The sequence below is a fragment of the Asterias amurensis genome, chromosome 14 (assembly GCF_032118995.1).
Source record: "Asterias amurensis chromosome 14, ASM3211899v1".
Lineage (NCBI taxonomy): Eukaryota > Metazoa > Echinodermata > Asteroidea > Forcipulatida > Asteriidae > Asterias > Asterias amurensis.
The window spans coordinates 7,342,341-7,356,405 of record NC_092661.1 but is presented as its reverse complement, the minus strand read 5'-3'; the positions used below and the strand labels follow the sequence as shown (position 1 = coordinate 7,356,405).

Here is a 14,065-nt window from a genome sequence, read left to right as displayed (position 1 = left end):
ACACTTTTGGCAAACAGTATTGTCCAAGTCCCACACTTTGTGTATCACAACTTATATATAAAATAACAAACCTGTGAAAATTTAGGCTCAATCGGTCGGGAAAACTCACTCTTGTTTCCGCACATTTCGCTGTGTCATGACATGTGTTTAAAATAAATCCGTAATTCTCCCTATCGAGAATTGATATTGTTTTGATGTTTTCTCAAAAAGTAAAGCATTTCATGGAATAATATTTCAAGATAAGTCTTTCACCATTACCTTCTGTAAACCCTGTAAGTTATTTGTAAATCTGTGAACTTTTATTTTATTTTCTGTACCGAAAGTGTATAATGGCATTAAATTGACTTATAGTACAACAGATAGGATGGAATTTTCCTTACAGATTGACCTCTTTAAACCAATTAAAACAGTTTTTTTAGAAGATCCAGTATATGAGACAAGTTATATTTCAGGGATTTTGTTCATACACGAAGACAAACAATTACAAAACACTCTAGACATAAATTCTTTGTATTAAGGTTTTTTTTAAACATGTTTTATTTGTCATTTTTTTGGTATGTCAATGTTTATTAACGAAATATTTTCATAGGTTTTTCCCACACAAACATTAACATTAAAAACCTAAATCATTCTTACTTATTACAGATCATTTCATATTTGACATTGACATCAACAAACAGTGAATATGTAAAACATTGCACAAAAACCAACGCTAACACATATTGTGTAAATAGCATGATTTTCTTTCCTTCATCATTTTATGTAAACATAATAATATAGTTATTGTATGAGGTGAGGTGTTAAGGTTATACAAAACTTCATTCATTATCATCAATTATGTATAATATTTCTCATTTACTTGGAACTGATTCCAAGTTGTTTGCGTCATATCCACACTGAGTAAAGAATTGGTTTTTCTTTAAATACTGTTTAGAATAGTAAGTGAAAACATGTTGTCATAATTATGACCCTCCCCCTTCCTCAAACCAATCATCCCCTTAACCCCTTTGGTAAAAACAAAACCAACTACACACTCCACTTTGATGGTTGATGTTATGCAATAGCCAAATCAGCTATGCTTTTGCTTGACTCCCAGTCCCAGGTATAGAAATAGTCAGTGCAAGTCTTGCTTCAGTTAAAATAGTTTGGACATAATAACTCATGTACATATTATGTCCAGGCACATTTTGCTAGAAATTCCAATACATTTGTGACTTGCACAAACTATTCCATCAGATTCCATTGGTTTGGTAGTTGGATTTTGATGGATTCATGGGCTCCTTGTACAAATACCAAAATCCTTTGTGCCTAGTTCACCCCAGTAACGGTTATTTTAGAGTTACAAGATAAAACTGTCCAGAGTTCAGATTACACGCCCCTGTTGGTGTTCGTTTTGGTTTTTTTTTTTTTTTTTTTTAAGCAATTGCATTCTGGCTAACCCACATATACACCATGTAAAATCCAATCATTGTATGGCACGAGTGAACCATTTGATTGTAAACATTGGCCTATACAGTGTACAGACAAAACTAATGTAATATAGATGTTGTTGTAAACAAAAGCAGTTAATTGTTAATTTGATAACAATAGAAATACTAGGTGGGAGCAAACATATCAAGTAATTTCCTATTGTGTTGTAGCGCTGAGCATGCGCACATTTCAACAGTTAATTGACCTGGTGAGTCTGCTGCCACCTATCTTCTATTACGGTTTCTCGTTTTGCAGACTACAATTAGATGATCACACAATTATAAGTACAGGGGTCAATTTGGGGAAATCCACAATACTGCAGGGCTAGACACACTGCACACACTTTACTGCGCTAGAACATTGCTTTTAAGACCAGAATCAAAATGAAAAAAAGTATCACAGTTTAAAAAACTGTTTATTTTGGAACAGGCACAAAGATAATATTATCAATGAATTTCAATACTGAACAGCATTGAAATATATTTACTGAGCACAAGAACATAATTTAAAATTTTAAATATTACACATTCATTTGAAAAACACAAAACCCACTAGACTTCTTTAGCGGTTTGTAAATTTACTGGTCTGATGCTAAAATGATTGGCAATGTAATACAGAGCCCTGCAGTAAAGTACTTAATGATTGTCCGCTATGTGACATTTGGGACCCAGGCAAACTCCACTAGAGTCCATGAATGTAGTAGATTCCAAACAGCATGACGCTGAAATTTGATAGATTCAGAAAGGTTCCGGGAGAAGTCAGAAAATTCAATATTGTGTAGCTTTGTACATTGAAGAAACTTGAATCAAATTCCCCCTTCCAGGGAAAAAAAACAAATTCAATATCAATGCAGCGAGAAACATTTCTGTGCAAGAAAGTGAAAACAATTTTCAACATTGCGTAACAAATCTTGATTGTGTCTGACTCTACTTCCTAGTGGAGTTATAGGAACAATAAATTGTAGGACTTTTGCATCAATTATGTTTGGTTTGTTGTTTGCCGTTTGTCACTTCAAACAGATTATTTGAAAACTTGAGTGATTAATAGTAAAGATTTGTAAAGCTACTTGACAATAAGTTACAGCCATTTGGGTGTTGTTTTTAAACTTGGTATCAACGCATGAAGCACCAGAGCCCATGTAGCTCATTAACTATAATAACAAACTCTAGATTTGGAAGAAACAATTGTAAGTCTCTTGGCTCACAGTAACAACGTCAAACTCGTCACACAGGTACCACAAAGATATTTAAATTTAATTGTGTTTTACTCCCAGGTGATGAGAAGCAATTATGGTTTGCTCAATGGCATGACTTGTTGTGAATAACGAAAGAAAAATATACGTATTATGATACAATAATTTAATTTTGAAAACGTTTTTTTTGTTACAATGGCAAAGTTACAAACCATTAAATCATTGTAAAATTATTTTATTCAACAATTTTTCACATTGAAAGCATTGTATGTTAAACTTACATTTGATTGTCAAATGAGTTGATCAATAAAAACAATTCAGTTACCAAATTTTCTAGCCTTCAAGTTGATGTATATTTTGTTAGTCTCAATTTTTTCCCAGTTCACGCAACCAGCCTACACTTAATTCCTGCTGCAACTGTCGTATGACGTAGGAATATCATGTTTGGATATTAAGAGTCGCACATGTTGGTTTATGTGGATTTGGGATCACATCAGGGCAACATTTCATAGAGCTGCGCATAAAATATTGCTTAATGTTTGTCTGCTAAAAAGAAATGAGCAGGATACCAGTTACAAATTGTACATGTGACATGGTAGTTTAGCTGGAAACCTTTTTATGGTAAGCATAATTTGTTATGCTTTAGCTACTCTAGCAGCTCTATGAAATTGGGCCCTTATGTGGGAACCCTATGCAAGTGTGGGGAGCCTGTGGATATGGGGAGCTCACCGGGGCCCAATTTCATGGCTCTGCATACCGTAAGCATAGAATCGGCGCTTACGGAAGCAGGGAATTCTGTGCTTACGGCAAGCGTATTTCACGGGTTAGCAGCGAATTTTGGCTTCTGCGCATGCGTACTCCACGTTACTAGGCATTCTATGCTTACAAGGCTAGTGCAGAAATTCGGCACTGCAAGTAAGGGGGGAATCAAGATCGTAAGCGCAGAATTCGGCGGTAAGCAGAGCCATGAAATTAGGCCCTGTTTGGGCGTAGGCTAGTTAGACTGAAACATGGCCGCCATCAGAACCCTCTAAAAAGACTAATAATAGACAATCTGACCTGTGACATCACGTGTTTACAAAAGAGCCAAAGAGCCTGGACTTCCTGCAGGCACGATTTGTACACAGCCTAATGAAAATAACGCAACTGTGAAAATTATGTATAATGTACCATGTCCGTGTCACGGCGCGACCTTTCTTCGCAGACGACCTTTCATTGCATAGTCAAAGTGTTGTTGATTAGAAGAATCTTTATTCTGTATATAAAAGAAATATTGACTGCTTAATAATCGGGGAACAGTTGAAATTATAGGCCCTCGGTCAAAACCATGGCTATAGCAGTCAATATTTCCATACTAATCAGTGGAGTTAGCAATACCATCATTACAACAAAGAGCATTTTCCAAAGTCTTATTAGGCGCCAGCCCTATAGCTTCATCATCAGTTTTGAAATGAGTTTGCACAGAACCGAGGCCTGAAATATACATTCTTGTTTAAAATCTTTCAATTTATGCTGATCAAAGCTCATTCGTTGGTCAGACAGTATTAAATCCAGGCTTGATCGATCAAGGTATCCCCTGTAGGAGCTCCAAGAGCAATCCCCAACTATAGTTGGGGCAATCCCAACTATAGTTGGGGCAATCCCAACTATAGTTGGGGCAATCCCAACTATACTTGGGACGCCCAAGTAAGGACCAGTCAATACTTTTGTTGGGACAATTGTCAAGTTGGTGGGGCGGAACAGTGACATCCTACCTGTGTGGATGTTGAGATGTCATTTGTGGATGTGAAGATCCAACCAGCGGATGTGGGATCCCCTCCCCCTAAAAAAAACTGGCCAATATGTCAATACAAACTGGCCAATCCAACTGGTAAGGGTAAGTTCACCTTCAAAAGAATGTATAAACATTGCAATTTATTATTTTGCCTGGGGCAGTAAACCCTTTATTTCAAATTCCAGACATTTATTGATTAAAGCTGTTTACAAGAAGAGACATACATTTATTGGAAGACACTTTTTGTGTGCTTCTTTTAAAGAAGCAACAGTTGATGACATCAATCAAAACATATGTTAACATTGTACCCAAAATATAATAGAGGGCTTATATGTAGTTCTATATAACCATGTATTAGTTTCTCCTATTAATCTATGAACCTACATAGCAGGGTTTTTCAGAGCAGAAAGAAGCTTGATGAATACCACCGAGTATTAGCTTAAGGGGGCGAGTACAGTAAAAGGAAGTGAACAAACAGAGAAGAGAGAAGTTGAGGTGGGGCTAATAAACAGAATAAATATTCATACAACAACCTGTTTTATTTGGAAACCTATACTCGCACATCAATTTGTAAAGCTAGAAAACTTGCGAAAGCCCAATTTTATTCATAAAAGGTTTTATTGAATATCTTGGGTCAGTCTTCAGGAAGTGTCATACAGAACGCAGACCTGACCTGAGGCAAGATGGACAGCTGCCATCATGCCTCAGGTCATTGCCTCTGTGCCCAATGAAATATTCCAGTACAAATTGATAGACCGCTTGGCAATTGCCTCCATGCCCCTGGTCATTGCCTTGGTGCCTCTTGATATGTTCCAATACAAATTGATAGACCGCTTGGCCTTTGCCTAAACTTTCATCACAGATGTGCCTATATTAATGAGAAACTGCTGAGCCTTACCAGGTTAGCATGACCAAGTTGTCCATAGTCTAAACACCAAGCTTTGAAAGCATTTTGTATGATAAACTTGTTTTTTGAATCTTTGGTCTTCAGAGGGTATAACTCAAGTGAAAGAAATCAAATCCTTGAACTAAGAAGAAAGCATTATTTTTGTTAGACTACGAACTTAAATGATTTTAAGAGGTGGGCAAGTTGATGGACATTTTCAATTGTGTTTGTGTTTTACTGGAACAAGATTTAAGATAAATTTATCTACATTTGACTGCTACTATATTGACAAATGACAAGTATTACAGAAATATATTTATTTCAAGTTGGTGTAAGGAAGATGTAAACACCTTTAGACCAACAGCTTGTAATACAACCGCAAGCTCAAACTACAAGCCAAAGATCAAAAGATAGGTTTCATTGAAACTTTAAACCTACAGGCAAATTTCAGCATATTGGATTCATTGACTGTTGCTGGTATACAATGAGAGTAACATTGTAATATTTATCAGTCATCACTAAGAAACCACTGAGATGAATGGTAACCCCTTCACTATCCAATCTAGCAAATGTTTCATTGCAACATGGTTTATCATTAACTTTGGAAACACTCTAGTTGAACTGTACTACAATAGTTGAGTTTGAAATTCCAATACAAACCATGCAGGCATTAACCTTGGGTTCCAATGTATGTAAATTGCTTTACCAAACAATTACCAAATGGTAGAATACATGCAGTCTATTGACTCTACACTAACACACACTTTTAAGCAAATATGCTTGCAGTCAAGCTTTGTTCTACAGACATTGCATCAAGTAGTCATTCTATGACACACCTCCGGCCCCTACAAAACTGCAATTTTAGCTTGCACACCGGCAATGGCGCTGTACTCTTCTTTGGAGCCTTGTACGGAAATCCCATGTTTTCAAAATAACCAACAGATCATAAAGCCAGATCTGATGAAGCCATGGTTTCCTAAAGAGCTTCATTTGAATACAACAAATAGTGCTGCACCTCTTTGGTATAATCAATTTGGTATAATCAATTTGGTATAATCAAAATCAGCAGTCATTCTTGCTGCATGTTGCTGCAAGAGAACATGATAATTAGGTGGCAGTATCATGACTAAAGGTTTTTGCTCACACGTGCCTGGTGTGTGGTTTAAAATACATATTAAAAAAGAACTTTACATATTTTTGTTCAAGAGGAAACCTTCACAACTTGCCTACACTTTGTAAATAAAACAAAAAGCGCACTGTCCTTTATGTCGTTGAAGCAATGCCAAGCACTTTCTATATTATTTACCACGCTGCTGATTGCTTTTAAGACTATTATAAAAATGCCCTTTTCTTCAAGATCAATATGATCTTTTTTCTTTATTTTCTACTTTTCAAAGCAGCAGGAAAATTTGAATAAAGAAGAGACCATTACAACTTTCCTACACTTTAAGAATAAACATAAAGGCGTACTCTCCCCTGTTGTCAAAGCAATGCAAAGCGCTATCTACATTATATACCACACTGACGCTGAGTGCTTTTATTAGACTACAATAATGCCCTTTCCATCTAGATCAATCTAAATTGTTTATTTTTGTTTCAAAAAGTGTTCTCAAAGCAGCAGAAATATTTGAATGAAAGGCTGTCTCTGCAACACACTGCACTCTTCACTTTGGCGCATTCTGTGACTCGATGAGTTTACTGTATGTCTCTGGATGTCTCCGAATGTTTATATTGGAGACACTTTCTCCTTTTTTAGCCCTTGATTTTCCGATGATAACCATCGCAATGGCTGCTATCAATGTGGCTACACCCATTCCTATGTTCACATAGATACGGAACTTGTTCTTGGCAGAATTCAAAGCAGCTTCACTGTAAGTAAAAAGCAATTTAGAAGTCATTATTTTCAGATTTATCTAACTTTTGGGGGTACTATCAACAAGCAAACAGGTAACTTTATTAACCTTTTTAAGTCCAGTGTTAACAGCCCGGGAAAATTTGCCTTCAGGTTACATCAATTTTCAAGGGTTGTTGAACCGGCCAAATTCTGACCAGGCAAACTAACCTGGTCAAATTCACCAAGACAAACAGTCCAGTGAGGATGCATCAACCTGGTAAAACCAGCCAGTAAAATACCACAGCTGATGCAAAATCTGTTCACCTGATCACCTGTTGCAAACTTGGAATACAGAACTCAGAATGCATCCCTTTACTTGCGTTGTTTTTCATATTAGACAAAATACATTGACACCAATGTACTTGTTTGATGTAGTGAAATCTGCTTGAGATTATTCAACATGAAGAAAGAACACATACTGATCTATGGTTTTACTGTACATACCACCACAAAGGACAAAGCAATTGTGTTTTAAAAGTGTTTTAGTTTTTAAGGACACAAGCGCCATGAACAGGATTTGAACCCAGACTCTGACAACAGCCGAATTTGAGTTTGATCCACTGATACATAAATAGTGTCCATAGCATTTAACTCAATGTGGTGTCCAATTGTAGAACAAGATACAAACTGGCCACTCATTACTGTGAAGGTACTATTTTATATACATACAGCGCATTAATATACTGTGACCTCAATACGTCACTAGGTCAATCCAGGTACTCTCGCTCTCCAGTAAACAGTAATCTTGTATATGGTATGAATCAGTCACGTCAATAATAAATCATTACATTACTCCAGAATATATGTCTACCGATATAGTATTATTACATGGTGGCAGCAAAGGATCAGGCAAGTGTCTCATCAAGTTTTAGCAATAACTGTGTACAGAATTTGATCCGATTGGACAGAACAAATCCAACGAACGGCACTGCTGGACGGACACATTCCGCCATTTTGACACGTGAGTTACAGTACATGTAAATCAACGCTACGTACCATACGTGTATCACGTACCGGGTAGACCGCATAAAACGCAAAAACAACTACACGCATATTGTGATACGAACATTTTAACTGTATTTTCACGCAATGGCTGATACAATACCTCATCCAAAGATGGACTGGAGCCATCCAGATCGCCCTCAGGCTTATAAAGAGTTTAAGCAGACATCAAATATGTGGTTCCAGGTCAAGAACATTGTACCTGATAAGCAGCACAACTACATAATTTTGTGGGCAGGTCGCGAGGGGCTCAGGATTTTCAACACCTGGGGCCTCACTGATGAACAGCTTCAAGATCCCACAAACATATGGGATAAGTTTTCGAAGCATGTACAGCCTCATGAGAACTTTAGGATACACCGGCTTGAATTTCAGCGGTACAAACAGATTGATTCAGAGTCTGTTGATGATTTTTACACACGTTGCAAGGCAAAGGCCATGAAATGTCAGTTCAAGGAAAATTCTGCACTCGAGGAACGCATCATTGAGGTACTGATTTCCGGTATCAAATACACGCAGACGCAGAAGAAATTGCTAGGCAAGGACGACAAGCTGTCTTTGCAGGATGCTCTCGACATATGCCGTACACATGAAGCTAGTGTGAACCACATGGCTCAACTCGGCAACATCGGACACGCTGCCACGGTGGATATGGTAAAACTTCGCGGTCAATGTAAAAACTGCGGGGGCAGCCATCCATACAAGCCGAGAGATGGGTGCCCAGCATACGGTACTACATGCAGAAAATGTGGTAAAACTGGACATTGGCAACAGGTATGCCTCAGCTCTGCTGGCAAAGGACAAAGCCAACAACAGCGACGCAAACCACGACCCAGATCGGATAATCGACCTCACGGATCATACAGGAGAAGCAACACTCCGAAACCGAATAACCGTCAAAGTGAGGTTCACTATGTCCAGCAACAGGACATGGATGATGCATCCAATGACTTTGAGAACATGAGCTTTGAGACAGTCACAATCACGCAACAGATCGACGGTATAAACAATACCAACAACAAGCGCGTAGACAATCGCGATCAAGTGTTCACGTCGCTCAACATCAAGTTCAAACAACGGCCAGGCAATCACACGCTCACAGCAAAAGTTGACACGGGTGCACAGGGAAATATCATCCCCCTCCGATTATTTCGACGCATGTTCCCCACATTGTTGGACGCAGAAGGATTTCCAAAACTTGGCGCTACAACCCCGGTAAAGGGAATTCTCACAGCTTACAATGGCACACAAATACCGCAGCATGGCAGTATAACAATTCCATGCAAATTCAACAGTGGTGAGTGGATAGACGCAGAGTTCTTCATTGCTGACGCAACAGGACCTGCAATTATTGGACTGCCAAGTTCACGCGCACTCAAACTCCTCACGATGAATTGTGCCATACGTACACCCGCAATGCCAACGCCAACGCCTAAAGTCGCAAACTTGGGGCCCATACGCAACAAGAAGGACCTCAAAGCCCAATATCCGGATCGATTTACCGGTATTGGCAAGTTTCCTGGTCAATTTCACATTACGCTGCACGAGGATGCGCAACCTTCCGTACAACCGCCTCGCAAATACCCCATCCAGCTCAAGGATGAAATGAAAGCCGAACTTGACAGGATGACAGCGTTAAATGTAATAGCCAAGGTGATAGAGCCCACAGATTGGGTGTCGTCCCTTGCATTTAGCAGGAAAGCCAACGGCCAACTTCGGATCTGCCTCGATCCAAAAGCCCTGAATCGAGCCTCCAAACGCACGTATCACAAAACGCCAACGCTCGAGGAGATTACCCACAAGTTCAGTGGTGCAGGGGTCTTCAGCAAACTTGACGCACGTCACGGGTACTGGTCCATCGAGTTGGATTCAGAGTCCAGTTACCTGACCACGTTCAATTCGCCTTTCGGACGCTATCGCTTCAAACGACTACCATTTGGACTCAAGGTTTCACAAGATATTTTCCAAGAGAAAATGGACATGATATTGGAGCAATGCCCCGGTACCATCGGCATAGCCGACGACGTTGCAGTGTTTGGGCATGATATGGAGGAACACAACAAAAACCTTCATAACCTCATGCACATAGCTCGCAAATACGGTCTGATCTTCAACTTGGACAAGTGTGATATTAACATTCCCAGCATCAAGTTTTTTGGGTGCTACTACGATGCTCAGGGCGTACACCCTGACCCCGCGAAAGTAAGTGACATTCACTCGCTACCATCGCCAACCAACGTCAACGAACTGCAACAATTTCTCGGTTTGGTCCAGTATATGGCACCATTCATACCAAACCTCGCAGATCATACTGACACCATACGCGCACTCATACGCAAAGATAGCGATTGGCAATGGTCAGCATCGCACCAGACAGCGTTTGACAAAGTGAAATCCATGATCAGCACCGAATGTACACTAACGTACTTTAACACTCGCAAACCAACAGTCATTCAAGTTGACGCCTCGTTAAAAGGGCTCGGTGCAGCTCTTCTACAGGACAACAAACCTGTCGCATTCGCGAGCAAGGCTCTCACCGACGCCGAGAAACGCTACGCAAACATCGAACGAGAATTGCTAGCTGTAGTGTTTGGTTGCACTCGCTTCCATACTTACATATATGGATCAAAGTTCACCGTCGAGTCGGACCACAAACCGCTAGAGAACATACAACACAAAAGCATGGCTAACACTCCGCCACGACTGCAGAGAATGATGCTACCCCTGCAACCGTACGACTACAACATAGTCTACCGCCCTGGACGCGAAATGGTACTCGCAGATGCACTATCGAGGCTTGGCCCAACGCGCGGTCCACGGATTGATCTCGATACGACCATATACGCCGTACAGTTCTCTACAGACAAGCTTGCAGAAATGCAACGCCAGAAACAAAGTGACAAAACACTACGCCTCCTCAGTGAAACTATCGTCACTGGGTGGCCGGATGACCCAAAACAACTACCCAAGTGCATCCGCCACTACTGGTCCAACCGCGATGAACTGTCGGTTGATAACGGTCTCGTCATCAAGGGCGAACGAATCGTCATCCCTGAGACAATGCAAAGCGAAGCATTGCAAAAGATTCACGCGGGACACCAAGGCATCAACAAATGCCAGCTCAGGGCCAAAACATGCATCTTCTGGCCTGGCATCAATAAAGACATTGAACAATTGGTAGCGCATGCAGCACATGCCAACGACACCAAAAAAGCCAACCTCCGGAACCACTTATTCCTCACGACATTCCACAGCGACCGTGGCAAACCGTAGGGACAGACATGTTCCACTACAACAACGCCGAATACTTGATTATAGCGGACTACTACTCAAAGTACCCATTTATCAGGAAAATCAGTGGACGGTGCACAAGTGCCACAGTCATACGCCTCACGAAACAGATTTTCAGTGAACTAGGCATCCCCACGAAAGTAATCAGCGACAACGGCCCACACTACGACAGCCACGAATATCGCAAATTCGCTCGTGACTGGGGATTTGACCACGTGACATCAAGCCCCAGATATCCGCAAAGCAATGGTTTTATTGAAAGAGCCATTCAAACTGTCAAAGCTACATTGACAAAAGCCCAACAGTCCAACATGGACATAGATCTCGCTCTACTTTGCCTACGCACTACTCCGTTGGACAATGTTATTCCCTCACCAGCGGAACTACTACATGGACGCAAACTAAGGAGCAACCTTCCTATCAAAATTCGCAACACGGTACCCCAAAAGGACGCAATCCATCAACGCCTCGTCGCTCGTCAGACTAGTCAGAAAGATAACCATGACAAGTATGGTGTACGTGCCCTACCCCCTCTCAGTGTAGGCCAGCATGTTAGCGTACAAGATCAACAGTCTGGCAATTGGTTACCTGCTGTCGTGAAAGACAAATGTCCAGAGCCCCGATCGTACATGATCGAAACACCAATCGGACATTCACTACGACGTAACAGGAGACAATTACGCCCACGGGACACAGAGAAGAAACAAGTCCGTTTCATCGACACACCACCAGTTGAGCTTCCTCAATTAACACCTACTCCCAAACCGCAGGAAAACAAACTTTCCCATGGACAAAACAACTCGGAGAAACCAGACAGTAACTCTGATCAAACTTATCACACACGCACTGGTCGTGCTGTGACAAGGCCAAAACGGCTTATCGAATCCTAAAGAAGGAAAATCAGAACAGTGACATTTCAAAAAGACATTGAAAAACTCAGTTATTACTATTGATGTTACCACTGCTATTTTGTTGACAAACAAAATTTGTTGACAAACAAAGTTACTGCTGTTGATGTTTATCATTTTAACAAAGTTACTGCTGTTGATGTTCATCATTTTTAATTGTTGTTGAACAAGTTGTTACAAACCGTTTTTATTGCATGTTGTAAAAAACTGGAGTCCACTTAAACCCCAAACAACTCAAAAGTATGTTTACTGTTCTTGCATATAATGTGACAAAATTTATATCATTGGATCTCGCACATTGAAGTATTTTGTACCAGTGTTCCCAATTTTTATTGATTCCAATATGCCTAAATAGTCCTTCATTTAGCAAGCCATTTTAGTATATGAATTTCTCGAAAAAGGGAGGATGTGAAGGTACTATTTTATATACATACAGCGCATTAATATACTGTGACCTCAATACGTCACTAGGTCAATCCAGGTACTCTCGCTCTCCAGTAAACAGTAATCTTGTATATGGTATGAATCAGTCACGTCAATAATAAATCATTACATTACTCCAGAATATATGTCTACCGATATAGTATTATTACAATTACCAGGCATACTCAGTGGTCTAGTGGTTTTAAAGAAAACTGCTCTAAAATGTGGGGGTCATGAGTTGATGTGCAGGGCAACCCAACTAGCCTGTGTCTTTTTGTTTGTGCATGACTCAGAAAGCATGGATCAGCCCTACATATTTTGCAATTAATATTATTGTTCAAAAATAAGGAAAAGTTTCCACTTTTTCATTCGATATGAAATAATTTAGTATATAATTTACCTCAATGAGATAAATAAACATCAAATAAACCCTAACAATCAATATAAAAGTTGCTTACGAGACTTGATCTGGTACTTCATTGGCTGTCTTGTACTTTCCAGACCACACAAAGATTTTTCTTTCAAAGTTTGTTGGTGACCTTTTCCGACTGGTGCTGGACACAGCTTCAGATGAATCAGAAGTTCCTGTTGAGAGATAGTAAAGCAAACATTTAGCAAGACTCAACAAAGAGACATTTGCAACTAAACCATTACTAAATAGTTCGTAGTTTGAATGTTTGTAAAGTGTGCTCAACGAGCCCCAATAATGCACGACCAATAACACACAATCCTGGCCTGGATTTTCATTACCTGTTGCTGATTCTGATGCCGTTGTAGTTGTTTTTTCAACTTCCTTGCCTGCACTATAACTCCGACATATGTAAGATGACTCAGCAAAACAGCTGGTATTTGCATTCAGTTTACCTCCGACGAGAGCAGGCAGACTGGTACGAGCTGATGCACATAATGTGAATGTCTGCTGCCGTCCAATGCACGATTGAGGCCTAGCAAACATCCGCCCTGAAACGGTCTCGAAAGACCTCGGAAAGGCGCTCGAAAACTGCCTTGCAATCTTACTCGACAATCTCAACATGATGTATGCAGACCCGACCACTAATTCAACGGTACAAAAAAGAAATAATTACTATTCCTCGAAATACTAATGAACGCACGACTGAGTCTCAGTTTCGCCAGGTAAGCTTTTTAGAGGTGCCTGTCTAGCCGGCCAGCAGCTGTAAAATACTCGACACGACTCTCTCTCTCTCGTCTTGTTGTTGTAACCTGA

General features: G+C 40.1%; 1 protein-coding gene across 1 annotated transcript; it reads right to left on the bottom strand.

The window, feature by feature from the left end:
- Nucleotides 1-4,950: 4,950 nt before the first annotated feature.
- Nucleotides 4,951-14,051, bottom strand: LOC139947447 (UPF0389 protein CG9231-like). The gene is made up of 3 exons (XM_071945356.1): nt 13,591-14,051; nt 13,299-13,425; nt 4,951-7,191 (listed from the first exon to the last, which is right to left on the bottom strand). The coding sequence occupies exons 1-3, from the start codon at nt 13,871-13,873 to the stop codon at nt 6,987-6,989; spliced, it is 615 nt and encodes a 204-aa protein (XP_071801457.1). The 5' UTR covers nt 13,874-14,051; the 3' UTR covers nt 4,951-6,986.
- Between the last annotated feature and the right edge of the window lie 14 nt (nt 14,052-14,065).